The sequence below is a fragment of the Leptopilina boulardi genome, unplaced genomic scaffold, assembly GCF_019393585.1.
Source record: "Leptopilina boulardi isolate dan_hultmark-lab unplaced genomic scaffold, ZJU_Lbou_2.1 LbouV2_278, whole genome shotgun sequence".
Taxonomy (NCBI): Eukaryota; Metazoa; Arthropoda; class Insecta; order Hymenoptera; family Figitidae; genus Leptopilina; species Leptopilina boulardi.
This window is the reverse complement of record NW_026137838.1, coordinates 2556631-2570480: the sequence shown is the minus strand read 5'-3', so window position 1 is coordinate 2570480 and position 13850 is coordinate 2556631. Positions and strand designations below refer to the sequence as shown.

At 24.8% G+C, this 13850-nt stretch overlaps 1 protein-coding gene across 1 annotated transcript in view; it reads right to left on the bottom strand.

The window, feature by feature from the left end:
* The window catches only part of LOC127282016 (protein Wnt-1-like), a 42649-nt gene that overhangs the window by 2218 nt on the left and 26581 nt on the right, over nt 1-13850 (bottom strand). Inside the window, exons 3-7 of the mRNA XM_051306080.1 lie at nt 4624-4789; nt 3228-3351; nt 2726-2883; nt 430-607; nt 83-314 (exon numbers count right to left, since the gene is read on the bottom strand). Of these exons, the coding sequence (XP_051162037.1) occupies nt 83-314; nt 430-607; nt 2726-2883; nt 3228-3351; nt 4624-4789 (858 nt within the window). The remainder of the gene's footprint in view (nt 1-82; nt 315-429; nt 608-2725; nt 2884-3227; nt 3352-4623; nt 4790-13850) is intronic.

The window sequence follows — 13850 nt, the reverse complement described above, 5'->3', positions numbered from 1 at the left end:
CAATTTTATTTTTAAATTAAGGTAAGCTAAAAAATAAATATTTAAAAATAAATAAAATTTTCTTTTTAGAAAAAAATCGTACGTGGTATTTCGTTCGCAATAATCAGGACTATCTTCTAAGTAAACCAAGTCGGTTTTGTTTGGCCGTTTCAGGTCAGGTCTTGCCGGCCTTAATCTTGCTGGTTTTTTGCCACCCCTTTGAGCAAGACGCACTAAAGCTGCGCCCTCGTGCAGTGCTGCCAATGCCACTCCTGCCACCCTAAATGTGGGTAATTTCCGCCAGCAAACACGAACACTACATGAACCGGACATACCTGAAAAGTAAAGATTATAATCATTTTCTTAACAAAAGCCATTAAATTAATTAAAAACCATTTTTTTTCCTTTTTAAAGGATTTTTTCTTTTCTTCTTTTTTTTTTGCAATTTACCATGACACTTGCAGACACGTTGCATCCTTGAGCGAATCGCTCGCCTTCCAGCTTCACTATTATGTTTTCTCATGAGTAATCCTGCTAATCCAGCTGGGCCTTGAACTACACCGTCTTTTACTGGTTCTTCCCCTCCATCTGACCATTCGCGAGAGAATTTTTCTCCAAAGTGAATATCCTGAAAACAATTTTCTGTCAGGCGAAATTTCAATTTTTTTTTTTTTACTCTTTACAATGAATAAATTAATTTTCCATTACTTTTAATTATTTCTACAATAGGTGAATAATTTTACAAATTATTTATAATTGTTCAAATTGATTAAAAGTATTTCAAAATTATATTTAAAAAAAAAATCTTGCAAATACATTTTTTTTTTCAAATATTTGTAAATTTTCTGTCAATAAATTCATTGAATAAATTAATTTTCAATTATTTTTAATAACTTCTACAATAGAATAATTTTACAATTATTTATAATTATTAAACTATTATAACTGATTAAAAGTAGGTATTTCAAAAGTATATTAAAAAAAAAATTCTTGCAAATAAATTTTTTTTTGTAAATTTTCTGTTAATTTTACAGAAACATGAAATAATTGAAATTTTAAATATATATCATTTGAGAAATATGAAAATATATATAAATATAGTAAACTTTCACATTTACATTCCTTAAAAATAAATTTATATGTGAGCAAGATAATTTTAATAAATATTAAATAAATTTTTCTTTCAAGAATATTGTATATTACTGTGTGTCAAGTACATCTGAATAATGAGTTTAATCTCCCAGATCAAAAACTAATTGAAATTTAATGGTTACATTTTCAATGAAATCAGCATGTCCCGATTCACATTTGCATGTTTTTTATGTTCAAACTCTGTGACGATAAGAGATAAGTTTATTAGCAAAGTATCCGTTTCGTGAGTTAATTAAAGCAAAGTCATGTTTATTCATAAGAAATATAACTTCTTTTTCTCTTCATTTTAAATGAAACTATAATTTTGACACTGGTTTCCGTTTTTCTTTATCCCACTAATTATTAATTTTATTTAATTAATTTTTTAAAATTAAGTTTTAAAAAAAAAATTTTTAAATTAAAATTTGTTTAAAGAAACTAAAATTAAAAATAGAAAAAAATTTTGCGCAAAAAAAGACAATGTTTGTATATATTAATAGAAAATAATTCGAAGGACATTTGCATCAGCAAATTCCTTTTTAAATGTGAAAGGTAAAATGGCTTTTCCAACAAGAGAAATAATCTCCTCTGTTGTTGATCCTAATTCCTTTTGAGGTGAACGCAATAAGTATTGAAAAGCAAAAACCTTCGAGTGTTTGAATTTTATTTTTGAAAAAGGGAAGTGAGGTGCAAACATTGTTACTTGAGATCAAGCGTATTTCTGACAGTTCTAGGACCTCAACGAAGGGGATATATATTCTCTCGTTTATAAATTGCAAGGACAAAACTTGACTATGGTTTTACTATGGTTAGCCGCATTTATTTACGTCTCTATATCCTTTATCTAAATAGCGCGTGGGTTTTTAAGGTCGTCCACTAGAAATTCTTCACTTTAACGTCAACTTGTTTCACACGTTTACAAAATACAAAAATCTAGTTTATATATATATTTTTTTTCTTCAAATTTACAATCTGATAAATTTTTTGTCTAGAAAAAAATAAATAATAAAATTAATTATGAAATCAATAAATGTTAAAGAAAAGAAATTTTGCAACTCATTAAAGTAGTTAAAGAAAGAAAAATTATAAACTGTGTCCAGGATTGAGAAATGAGAATCTTGAGGGTTGTTTCTAGGTTTTATGTTGATGAAACGTGTTTCATAGGCAAAGCATGGGTTCGTGAATAAGAGGGGTTGTTGCAAGTTAACAAGCTTAGTGTCCCCTTAATCCCCTTGTAAGCTTGCAATGTCTACAAGGGGTCACCTGTTCACGCAAAATGCATCCGTTTACGTGCTTCGTCTTGTCGTAACTGAAATACCTGCGGTCGACCCCTTCAGCGTTACAGATAGAATAAAGAAAATATGTTCCACTAGCCTCAGTCATCGTCCCTATACAAAATAATGATGACAGTGCTATTTTGTTTTGTAAAGAGAAAAATCACTTTTCTTTATTCTCCATCTCTATTTGACAATTATTCAAAAATCCGCTATAGTTTTCACAAAAATTTACGAATGAATAAATCATTTTTTTTTTTGTCTTTCAAGGAGAGAAAAATTTTCATTTCAAAAAACATGCGCGCAAGGAAGATGAAAGGGTTGAAATTTAATACACTTACTTCGCTACAGCCACCCCACTGCCAATGATTGGGATGTCTCGCTCTCACCCGGTTATCACAAGAACAATCTGTAAGAGCTCCTCGTGAACAAGCTCTCGTCACACTATAAGCGATTCCCGCTGCTGATATCGCATAAATAAATGCAGCCTCTCGACTATCTGTTTAAAAAAAAAAAAATTTCTTTTATTATTCAAAAAAAGAGGTTTTTAAAAATTGTTTCCATAAAATTAAATTTCAAATTTAAAAAATATTCATCTAAGAATAAAAATTGTTATTTAATTTTACAAATATATTTTATGCGAATATTCAAAGGAAAAAAAAAAAAAAAAAAAAAAAAAAAAAAAAATTCTTCTGAACAAGAACAAAAAGAGGCTTCTCTTTGTCAGTTTCTTGTTTTCATATTTGAAAAATGAGAAAGTTGAAAATTGCTTCTTAAGAAATGCGATTTTTAATGGTGGGTATAAGAAAATAATAGGCAAAAATTACTAGTTTTTGGACTCACTGATTAGCATGACACCGCCAAAAATGTTGTCGGGATTTTCAGGATTAATGGTACAGTTCCACCTTGCCGATCTGAATTGATGTTGGCATTCTTCTATCGCTAATCTTGCACCTGCACTGATTGCCTGAAACAATTTAAATAAATTAAAATTTATTCGCAAAAAAAAAAAAATTGGCGCTCAAAATACAGAAGCTGAAATAATATTTTTCACAATACAAAAAAAATTAAATAATTTATTTTTATTGGTAAAAATTATTTTAGAAAATAATTTATTGGTTTAAATAAATTAAAATAATTTCAATACAAATAAAAATTAATAATAAATAAAATAAATATTTGAGAAATATATTTTTGATTAAATATTGCAATTTTTAAAAAGGACAACAAAAACAATTTCTAAAGAATTTAAATAGGTACGATAAACTCAATTAAGGATATTAAGGATTAATGTTCAATTTCAAGATGAGCGATTACATGTCTTCTGCAGATATTGCATAAAGCATCTGCACGAGGCGCGTTTCAATCTTTCAAATTGTATTTTATGTATATGCAGATTAATGCGATCATTATATAAACTCTTATAATAAAAAACTAAGAATTGATAAAAAAAATTGAAATAAAAAATAAAGTAAATTACAAGTTGACAATAAATAAAATAAAAAAATAATAAATAAAACTAAAATTTAAAGAAATTCAATTAACTAAATAACTCCAATTTTAAATAAATAAATTGAATTATTACAATTAATAATTAATAATTAATAATTAATAAATTGAATTAAATTAAACGTAAATTATCCTGCAGTTGATTTTTACAAATTTTTTGTACTCTTCGGTAATTTTTTTTATTTAATTTCGTAAAATTTACTATTCAAACATATTTTTTTCCCCTCAAAAAAATCGAATTTCTAATGAATCTAAGCGTGAAGAATATTTTTAAATTAAAGTGTTGAAAAGAAAAAAAAAAAAGAAAAGATTCTCATAAATATATAATATTTTTTCTTCTACAATATACCGGTCTGCACTTCTCGCGCGCGTCGGCAATAGTCAAAGGAACCAACTTTTGGCTCGAGTTTGTCTAGACCAAAGATTCTCACCAGATTTGTGCATTAAGAAATGTAAACGCACTTTCCAAAACTGAGATGAGAAAAAAAAATTTCTATAATTCAATACGTATCACAAAGATATTGATCCTCAATAAAAAAAATTTTTTTTAAAAATAATAATAATTACAAAATAGTACTACTTTTAATTTTAATAACCTGGAATTAAAAAATTAATTATTAATAAATTTTTCGTAAAAAAAAAATTTGAATTAAAAAATATTAAATTTAAAAAAGAGATTTAAAAAAAAAAATGAAAGAAGAATCTTAATTAAATTAATGATTGAAATCACCTGCAGGGAAGGTGGCGATCGTAAACATATCGCCTGCTGTTTTGGAGTAAGATGTAAGTTTCTGCAATTTTTTTCCGCACTGGCTGGACCAATTACTCCGGCTCCAATCTGTCCTTCTCCTCCATTTTCGTGTGATGTACTTGTTCTTGGTTCAATACCCAAAAACCTGAAATGCAATAAAAAATTAATATCTCAAAAAAAAAATGAATATTTAAAAAAAGAATTTGCAAAAAATTGTTTTTCATTATTGCTCTTAAATTTTATCAGTTTCAGTTGTTAGACAAAATTTGGAATCTTTACTATTTTTTAATTTAAATTTTCTTTTGAAATAAAAATATATAAAAATTTCTGACTTATTGCAATACAGAATTTGAAATGTTCGTCAAATAAAATTTCCTCTTGAGGATGAGTTTTGTATATTTTGAGTATTTTGACACTTGTCTCAAAGCTAAATTTCGAATATTCTACATAAATATTATATATATTCTCCTTTTTGTATTGTTCAAAAGTGGTATTTACGATACGGCTTATCCCTTTGCCAAATATATATTCGAGTTTTGTATATCTGAGAGTGGACCCTACGATATTGAAACACTTCGAAAATCCCGGTCCTCGATTGCAATTTCTCCTATCAAAATAAAATACAAATTTATTAATAAAAAAACATAAAATAAATTAAAAACTATTTTTAGTAAAAATTACTATTTTTTAAATTAAAATTTCAAAATAAAATACAAATTTATTAATAAAAAAAAAAAACATAAAATAAATTAAAAACTATTTTTTAGTAAAAATTACTATTTTTTAAATTAAAATTTCAAAATAAAATACAAATTTATTAATAAAAAAAAAACATAAAATAAATTAAAAACTATTTTTAGTAAAAATTACTATTTTTTAAATTAAAATTTCAAAATAAAATACAAATTTATTAATAAAAAAAAAAAACATAAAATAAATTAAAAACTATTTTTTAGTAAAAATTACTATTTTTTAAATTAAAATTTCAAAATAAAATACAAATTTATTAATAAAAAAAAAACATAAAATAAATTAAAAACTATTTTTAGTAAAAATTACCATTTTTTAAATTAAAATTTCCTTTTTTAATTTTTTCGTCTCGTTTTTTAATATTCCAAAAGTTCAAAAAAAAAATTTTCCATCCAATTTTAGTTCCACCAACTTTATTCATAGATACCCGCGGCCTAAACTAAATTTACGATTCATTTCCTAATTACAGCTTTCCTAATTAAGTAACCAACAATTTATATAACAGAAATTTAATAGAAAAAAAAGAATTCTTTTTTATCAAATTTCATAATTAAAAAAAATTTGTTTCAAAAATAATATATTTTTTTTTTTATTACAGAAAATTTTTCCAATTATGTCGATTTCGCGGAAATAAGATCTTGATGAAATTCATTAAAGTGTAATTAATATGTTTCTCACAAAAAAAAAAAAAGCGCGGGTTTTATAATTACCCTTCTCGGGGGGTTGAAGGCAGTACGTCGAGGACCATTGTTGGACGCTTTTGGAATTTTATCCCTATTATATTTGCGGTTTAGTTGAATATACTTCAAACTGCGGCAAATGGGCCTTATCGCTGTCACGTGGACAATGCTCCCTCTGACGTGGTTATGACGGGCAATGCGATACCCTCAAATAATAATAATAATAATAATCATCGGTTGCGCAATATAACGATGATAATGGGCGGCACACGGACATTTTTCATGAATAGAACATTCATCTTAGCCATCGAATCTGAATATGGATTTTTTTTTTTTTTTTTTATTCCTGTTGCTTTTAACCATTGTGTCGTGTATTTTGCCACCCCCTTATATTTTTTAATCCTCCCCCCCCCTGCACCCCTATAATATACCTCTTACCTTTCCCAAGAGGACAGAAAGTCTACTATGCACACAGCTCGACTTACCCCTTTTTTTTTTTTTTTTCTTCTTTTCTTGGTTTTGTGTCACCCTCGCAAAGTCTCTCTGTGTGCTTCTCGATCGATTTGAAGCTTCAAATTTCTACAAGATCGCGTACACATCAAGGGAAAATAATTCCTATTATATTACCAATATATTATCAAAAAAAAAAATTTTGTAATTAAATATTGGTTTTTTGTTTAGTAGAGAAAAAAATTTTTTTTTTTTATAAATTCATTTTTTGTTTTATTTTTTTTTTCAAAATAAAAAATGTTAATGAGAAAAATGTACGAGAGTGATTTTTAACGAATTCTGTCGACACTTCATGTCATCTCTGATTTCATCGCAAGGCATTTTGAGCGTGTGCAATTTTTTTGTGTGCTCTATTTACGAAACGCGTGCCAAACAAATTGGGCATACATCTGTATTTACATAAACGTATGAGTATTTGGTTTATATACAATATATAAAATCACTCCTTACTTGATGAAATCCTTTTCCTTTCTTTCTATACGCTTTTAAAATTTACTAAAAATTAATTTTCAAACATTTCAAAAATTTCTCTTTAATAAAAAAAAAAAAAATTTTCCCTTCTTTACGCTTTTAAAATTCATTCAAAAAAAAATTAATTTTCAAACATTTCAAAAATTTCTCTCTAATAAATGAAAAAAAAAATTCCCTTCTTTACGCTTTTAAAATTCACTAAAAAAAAAAATTAATTTTCAAACATTTCAAAAATTTCTCTCTCCAATAAAAGAAAAAAAAATAATTTCCTTTCTTTCTACGCTTTTAAAATTCACTCAAAAAAAAATTAATTTTCAAACATTTCAAAAATTTCTCTCCAATAATAGAAAAAAATAATAAATAATAATAATCGAAAAAAATTAATTTTCAAATATTTCAAAAAAATTTTTCTCTAATAAAAAAAAATTAATTTGACTCTGGAAATATTTGTTCTCTTTTTTATGGGTAAATTTTTGAAGAATTTTTTAATTTTTTAAATTTTAGTAAAGAACTTAAGATAAGTTTTTTCAAATCATAGAAAAGCACTCGAATTAATAAGTTTTATAAAAAAAAAAAAAAAAGAAAAAAAAGCACCGCGCAAAAGGAAATAGTTTCTCCACTTATTCCACTCAATTTTTTTCTTGCTTCTTTTATTCGAGTGAATCGCATCTTTCCTTTTCAATCCTCAATTTTCATTCAACGCGCCGAGTATCCTGCACAAAATTGAGGATCAACTTTTTCTTGTATACATACAAAAGTCAATCCACTATTATATATGTTTATCAAATATAAAAAACTATTTCGTTTTCTTCAATTTTTATAATAATAAAATATTAATTTAACAAATATTAAAAAAATATTTAAAAAAAAATTAAAAATAACTACAATCATAAAAAATACAAATAAAAAAGATTTATAAAATAATTTTTTAACTAATTCATATTAATATAGAAATTTTCAATAATTTTTAGTAAAATTTATTTCAGTAAAACTATTTGATAGAAATATATATACATATTTTTTTTTACTAAACTTTTAGTGAAAAATGACTAAAAATTAGTAGAAATTAATTTTAATTTTTAGTAAATAGAATTGTCACAAAAATTTTATTTTTCCCTGCTTTCCAGTCTGAATTTAAATTTTTTCCCTTACTCTAAAATATTTATGGTTTTCAATAATAAAAAAAAGACAATAATTTTTGGAAGCAAAAGCGAGAGGAAAAGTTTGAATTGAAAATTTTGAAAATTATAATTTTAGTAGCATTTTTAGAAATTTGATATTTTTCTAAAATACTTTTCAATAAAATTCCCTGACCTTTTTCCTGATTTTTCTGACCCGTATGGCAGCCCTGTAAAATATTATTTGATTTAATACTATATTTTTTAACTAAAGTTTTAGTGAAAAGAAAACTGACTAAAAATTAATAGAAATTTTCTAATCTTTATTTTCCATTTTTTAGTAAAATAACAGGGTGTGTCTACTAAAAATCTGAATTAAAATTCCAGGACTTTTTCAGGACTTTCCAGGACAAATTTCTTATTTTTCCAGAACATTAAATTGGATGACCTTAAGGAATAAAAAAATTTTTAATTTAACTATTGTTTTCAGAAATTATTAAAAAATTAATTAATCACTTAAGTAAATTTTCATTTTACTTATTTAATGAATTTTTTTTTAACTTGATTGACAAAATTATAAATTTTTGAAAATTTAAAAGCAAAATATAAAAAATTCAAGAACAAAAATTCAAATTCCAGGACTTTCAAGGACATTCCAGGACATTTTTTCAAATTCCAGGACATTTCCAGGACTAGTAGACACTCTGAAAATATTACTATTGAATTTAGTACTATTTTCTTTTTTTCTTACTAAATATTAGTGAAAACAATCTAAAAATTAGTAAAAAATTTTAACTAATTTTTAGTAAAACATTACTATTTGATTCAGTAATATTTTTTCCTTTCCCAAATTTTTTAGTGAAAAAAATGACTGAAAACCAGTAAAAAAAATTTTTTTTCAAAAATTTAAATTAGTGAACGAATTCACATTCAAATTTGAATTTAAATTAGAAAATCAAAAATTAAAATTTGAAATCAAAATCTTAGGGGTTAAATCAAATATATATAAAACGAGCGACCTAACGATGAAGGTAATAACAATAATGATGATGAAGATGAAGATGGTTGATGTTGATGATGATGATGATGATGATGACGAGAGGGACCTGCAAATCATTTTGCAGTTTACTAAAAACAAGGCCATTCTTAATTAGGGTATGCGAAATATCCCCTCGGGGTAAAAAGCCATTGTTCTTGTTTACGATTTAAACCCATGTTGATATGCGCAGCCGTATACTTCATGAACGTTATATGTAGATTTATTTAGGAAAACTCTAAAAGTGCAGAGGCATATTGCCCCTGGGATATCAAGTAGAGTGTGTACCGCCCAACGATGTGCAGTGTATGCCGCAAAAAAAAAACCCTGATATTCCATTCAATCATGTAAAAACAACTACAATATGCTTCGTTATTCATATATATATATTTTTTAAAGTCCAAGAATTAAAAAATAAAATAAAAATAAAATCGTTCAAATTTGAATAATATTTCTATTTCCCTTCCTTAATTTTTCCGAATCATTTTTTTCAAAAAAAAAAATTCGCTTTCTTTTTAGCAACTACATAATATTTTTACAGTCGTTGACTTCTTTTAAAATCGTTGATTTTTTTCATTGATTGCTTTGGAATTTTTTTTTTTTCAAACTCAGTGACTAAGAAGAATTGTGTTTTTTTCTACATTTTTGAAAATTTATTCACATATTAATATTTTATTGTCGATTTTAGAGAATATCAAAAAAAAAAAACCTGCGAATTTTATTATCGAATAAAATTTTGACACTGGAATAAATTCAATAAATTTAAGGACGATTATTTACGGAAATTAAAAGACTATAAAATAATTAATTAACAGTTAAATAATTAAAATAATTATTGCCGCATAAATTTTTTTCAAAAAAAAAAAAAAAATCATCACTTAGAATTTTTATTTTTTTTAGAAATAATTATTTTTTATACGAATTTTCAAATTAAAATTAGACAGATTTTTCTTTTATATAAATTTTTACATAATAAAATTTTTGACAAATGAAAATTAATTCAAAAAAATTCTATTAATTAAAAAAAAATTGTACTAATAAAAATTTGTACAAATAAAAATACAGACAAATTAAAATTCGTATAAATAAAAATTCGGACAAATTAAAATACGGTGAATTTGGAATTTGTCACATTTAAAAATTCGTATCACATAAAATTCAATTCAATGAGAATTCTGCTAAATTAAAATTCCCTTAAAAAAAAAATTATGTAAATTAAATGACTATATAAAAATAAAAATTCTGCCAAACCAAAATTCGGCAGCTAAAAATTTAATTAAGTGAAAATTTCTATAAAAAGAAATTCTAATTCGGAAAATGAAAATTCGTCCTAAAAATAATGACTACTAATAAAATTCTCTAAAATGAAAATTCTTATTTGATTTTTATGGAATAATCATGCGCCCCATTATTATTATTATTACTATTATTATTATTAATTATTTGTAATAATTATTATTAATATTATAACTAATAAATTAATAAATTAATAATAAATTATTATTAATAATAATAATTACAAAAAATTGTAAAAATTAATAATAATAATATTATTATTTTTATATTATCATAAGTGTTATTATTCCACTTAAGGATCGATTGATTAATTTTCGATAAAGACTTGAAAGTATTAATATACAGGTATATAATATAGTGTTTAAGGCAAAAGCTTTTTGTCAACACTATAACAGGTTTATTTTTTTTATATAAGGTTCCCCTGTGGGAAAATGAAGAAGTTGAGTAGATCATTTAAAAGACTGTAATATATAACTGTAGACTAATAAGATAAAGGTAAGGGATCGCCACTACTCTCATTCTCAGGAGGAGAAGCAGACTGTTGCAGATTATGCGCTGAGTGCTGAGTGGAATTCTTTGGAATTGCATTTAATTGCTTTGCCATGCAGAAAAGGCATGGTCGGGACCAATAGAACTCAAATGTCTTCGTTATATCCCTTCCTTCCTTCTTTTTTTTTCTCATTTATCTTATTTCAGAATCGACTCTCCTTTTAATGCTCATGCCTTGTTTTCTCTTATATATATTATACCTTCCCAATGTTGCGCTGCTATAATCTCACCAAATGCCTCAAATTACAGATAACTCGCGATCCCAATTAAAGAATTCAATATATATATATATAAATAACAATCAGAATCACTTAAAACCAAAAGAGATTTACTTTTTCAAAAAAGATTTTTCTTTTTTATGTTCAGAATTTATTTTGATAATCGATGCGCGCCTCTGTGAATTATTTTCGTATTGTAATAAGGAAATAACAAATTGCATTGACCCGGATATAACACAAATTAAGTTTATTTCTATCAATGTATATTTAGAAAATAATTTTTAGTAAAATATTTTGAAATGCAATTTTTTTCTGCAAAAAATAATTTTTTAAATAAATTAAATTCCGTAAAATAAAAAATTAATAATTATACTATAAAAAAATTAATTGATATAAAGTAACATTAATTTTTTGCAAATTAAAAAAGGGCACGACAAAAAAAAATCTTTACACAGAAAATTAAAAGGCATTAAAATAAGCTGCAACGCTTATTCTTTTAATCCAATTTTACATATTTTAATACCAAAATGGATTAAAATAAGCAAAATTGGATTAAAATAATAAGCATTGCAGCTTATTTTAATGTCTTTTAATTTTCTGTATAAATATATGTTTTTCCTACACGAACAAAAATTTAAAGTAACTTTTACTGTACTTACAAAGTAAAACTCAAAGTTCGGAATTTCCGACAACTATTTCTCCAAATATAGAAAAAGTTACTCCGGAAATAGTAAAGTTTACTCCGAAAATAGTTTTTACTATTCCCGAAATTAATACCTGATGAAACAGCGATATATTTCTCTAGAATAGCGAAAACTTTCGCTGTTTTAGTGAAACATATCGCTGATCTAGGTATGAACATTTTTGCCCTTAATTTTTGCCCCCAGTAAAATACTACACGAAAAAAAATCTTCATCTGAAACAGCGATATGTTTCTCTAGAATAACGAAAATTTTTACTGCTTTAGTAAAATATATATCGCTGTTCCAAAAAACAATTATCGTTGTTTCAGGTTAAGATTTTTTTCCGTGTAGTGATTGGTAATATATAGATCATAAACAGATATACTTATTGTAGAATAAAAATAAACTTGATCAAAAAAAAAGGACCAGAATTTTTTAGCATGAAATGATTTAACTCTTATAGCGAAAATGGATGAAGAAGAACGTTTAGGAGCTATAATCTAGACACAAAATAAACGATTAGGCGCCTAAAGGCAAAGTCGATGACGCGCATATAACGAAATGTATATATATATATAGGAAATGTATATAAATTGTATATGAGAATTAAAAACAGAAAAATACAAAAGAAGCAAAAATTATTTGCGCATATGAAATCATATGCACAGATGTGCAAGAAGTGAAGGAGAGATATGTCAGAATTTTTATATATATATATAAACACAGAAAAATTGTCTACAATAATAAAAAAGATCGTGAAGAATGTAAGTAATGCAAATGTTCTCCGAGATTTTTTCTTATTAAATTTTTCTGCCATAGTGGTGATGGTCTAGAAAAATGTACGCGGATATCAGCGAGAAAAATGTGTAAAAAACATGTACAAAAAAAAGAGAGAAGAGAAATGTATAGCACAAATAAAATTTTCCATTTTACTCTATAAAAAATTATCCTTTTTACAGTTCCACAAATATTTATTTATAAAGAAAAAAAAAATTCTATCCATATTTGAACCATTTAATAATAACAAAAATAATAAAAAAAATAGTAATAATAATAAAATAATAATAATAATAATAATAATAATAATAGTAATAATATACGGAAAAAAGATTTACTTCGAGACTTACATCGAACAGCGAAACGTTTCACTACAGTAGCAAAAGTTTTACTTGTTTCAGTTAAATATTTCGCTACTCTAGTGAAAACTTTCGCTATTTCAGGTAAATATTTTTCCCCGTGTAATAATGATAATAGTAATAATAATAATAATAATAATAACAATAATAATAATAATAATAATAATAACAATAATAATAATAATAATAATATAAAAAATAAAATTTTTAAAAATTGATAATAAATTATTGAATGATGTAAAAATTAATATTATTCAAAAATGCAAAGACCTAAAATTTAGGAAGGGCAAATTTAACAACAAAAGAAGAAGAAGAAAAAAAAACGAGAGAATTAAAAATTGCGAAGAGAATACCCGCGGGCGGTGTTATCAGAGTGTGTTTTATACACAGCATCCGCAAGAAGTGTACGATCCCATTGGTTAGTGTAGGCCCCGCCTTTAGCTAAACTAACCCCTTTCGCTAATTACCGCATATGTATAGCTGTACGAACCTTGTTCTCCTATATAGAGTATACGTTTATTATATCCAAGTTTTACATATATATATATATATATATTTTCCCCCTATAAGAACAACACTTATTTTATTACTTCTAAAAAAAAATTATTATTATTATTATTATTATTATATTTATTATTATTTATTGCTTCCTCATAGGGGAAGTATTGTATTTTTATTCATATTATTATTTTCTCGAAAATAATTTTAATATATAAAAATTGGTAATAAAAAATTGTATAAATAAATAAATAAATAAAT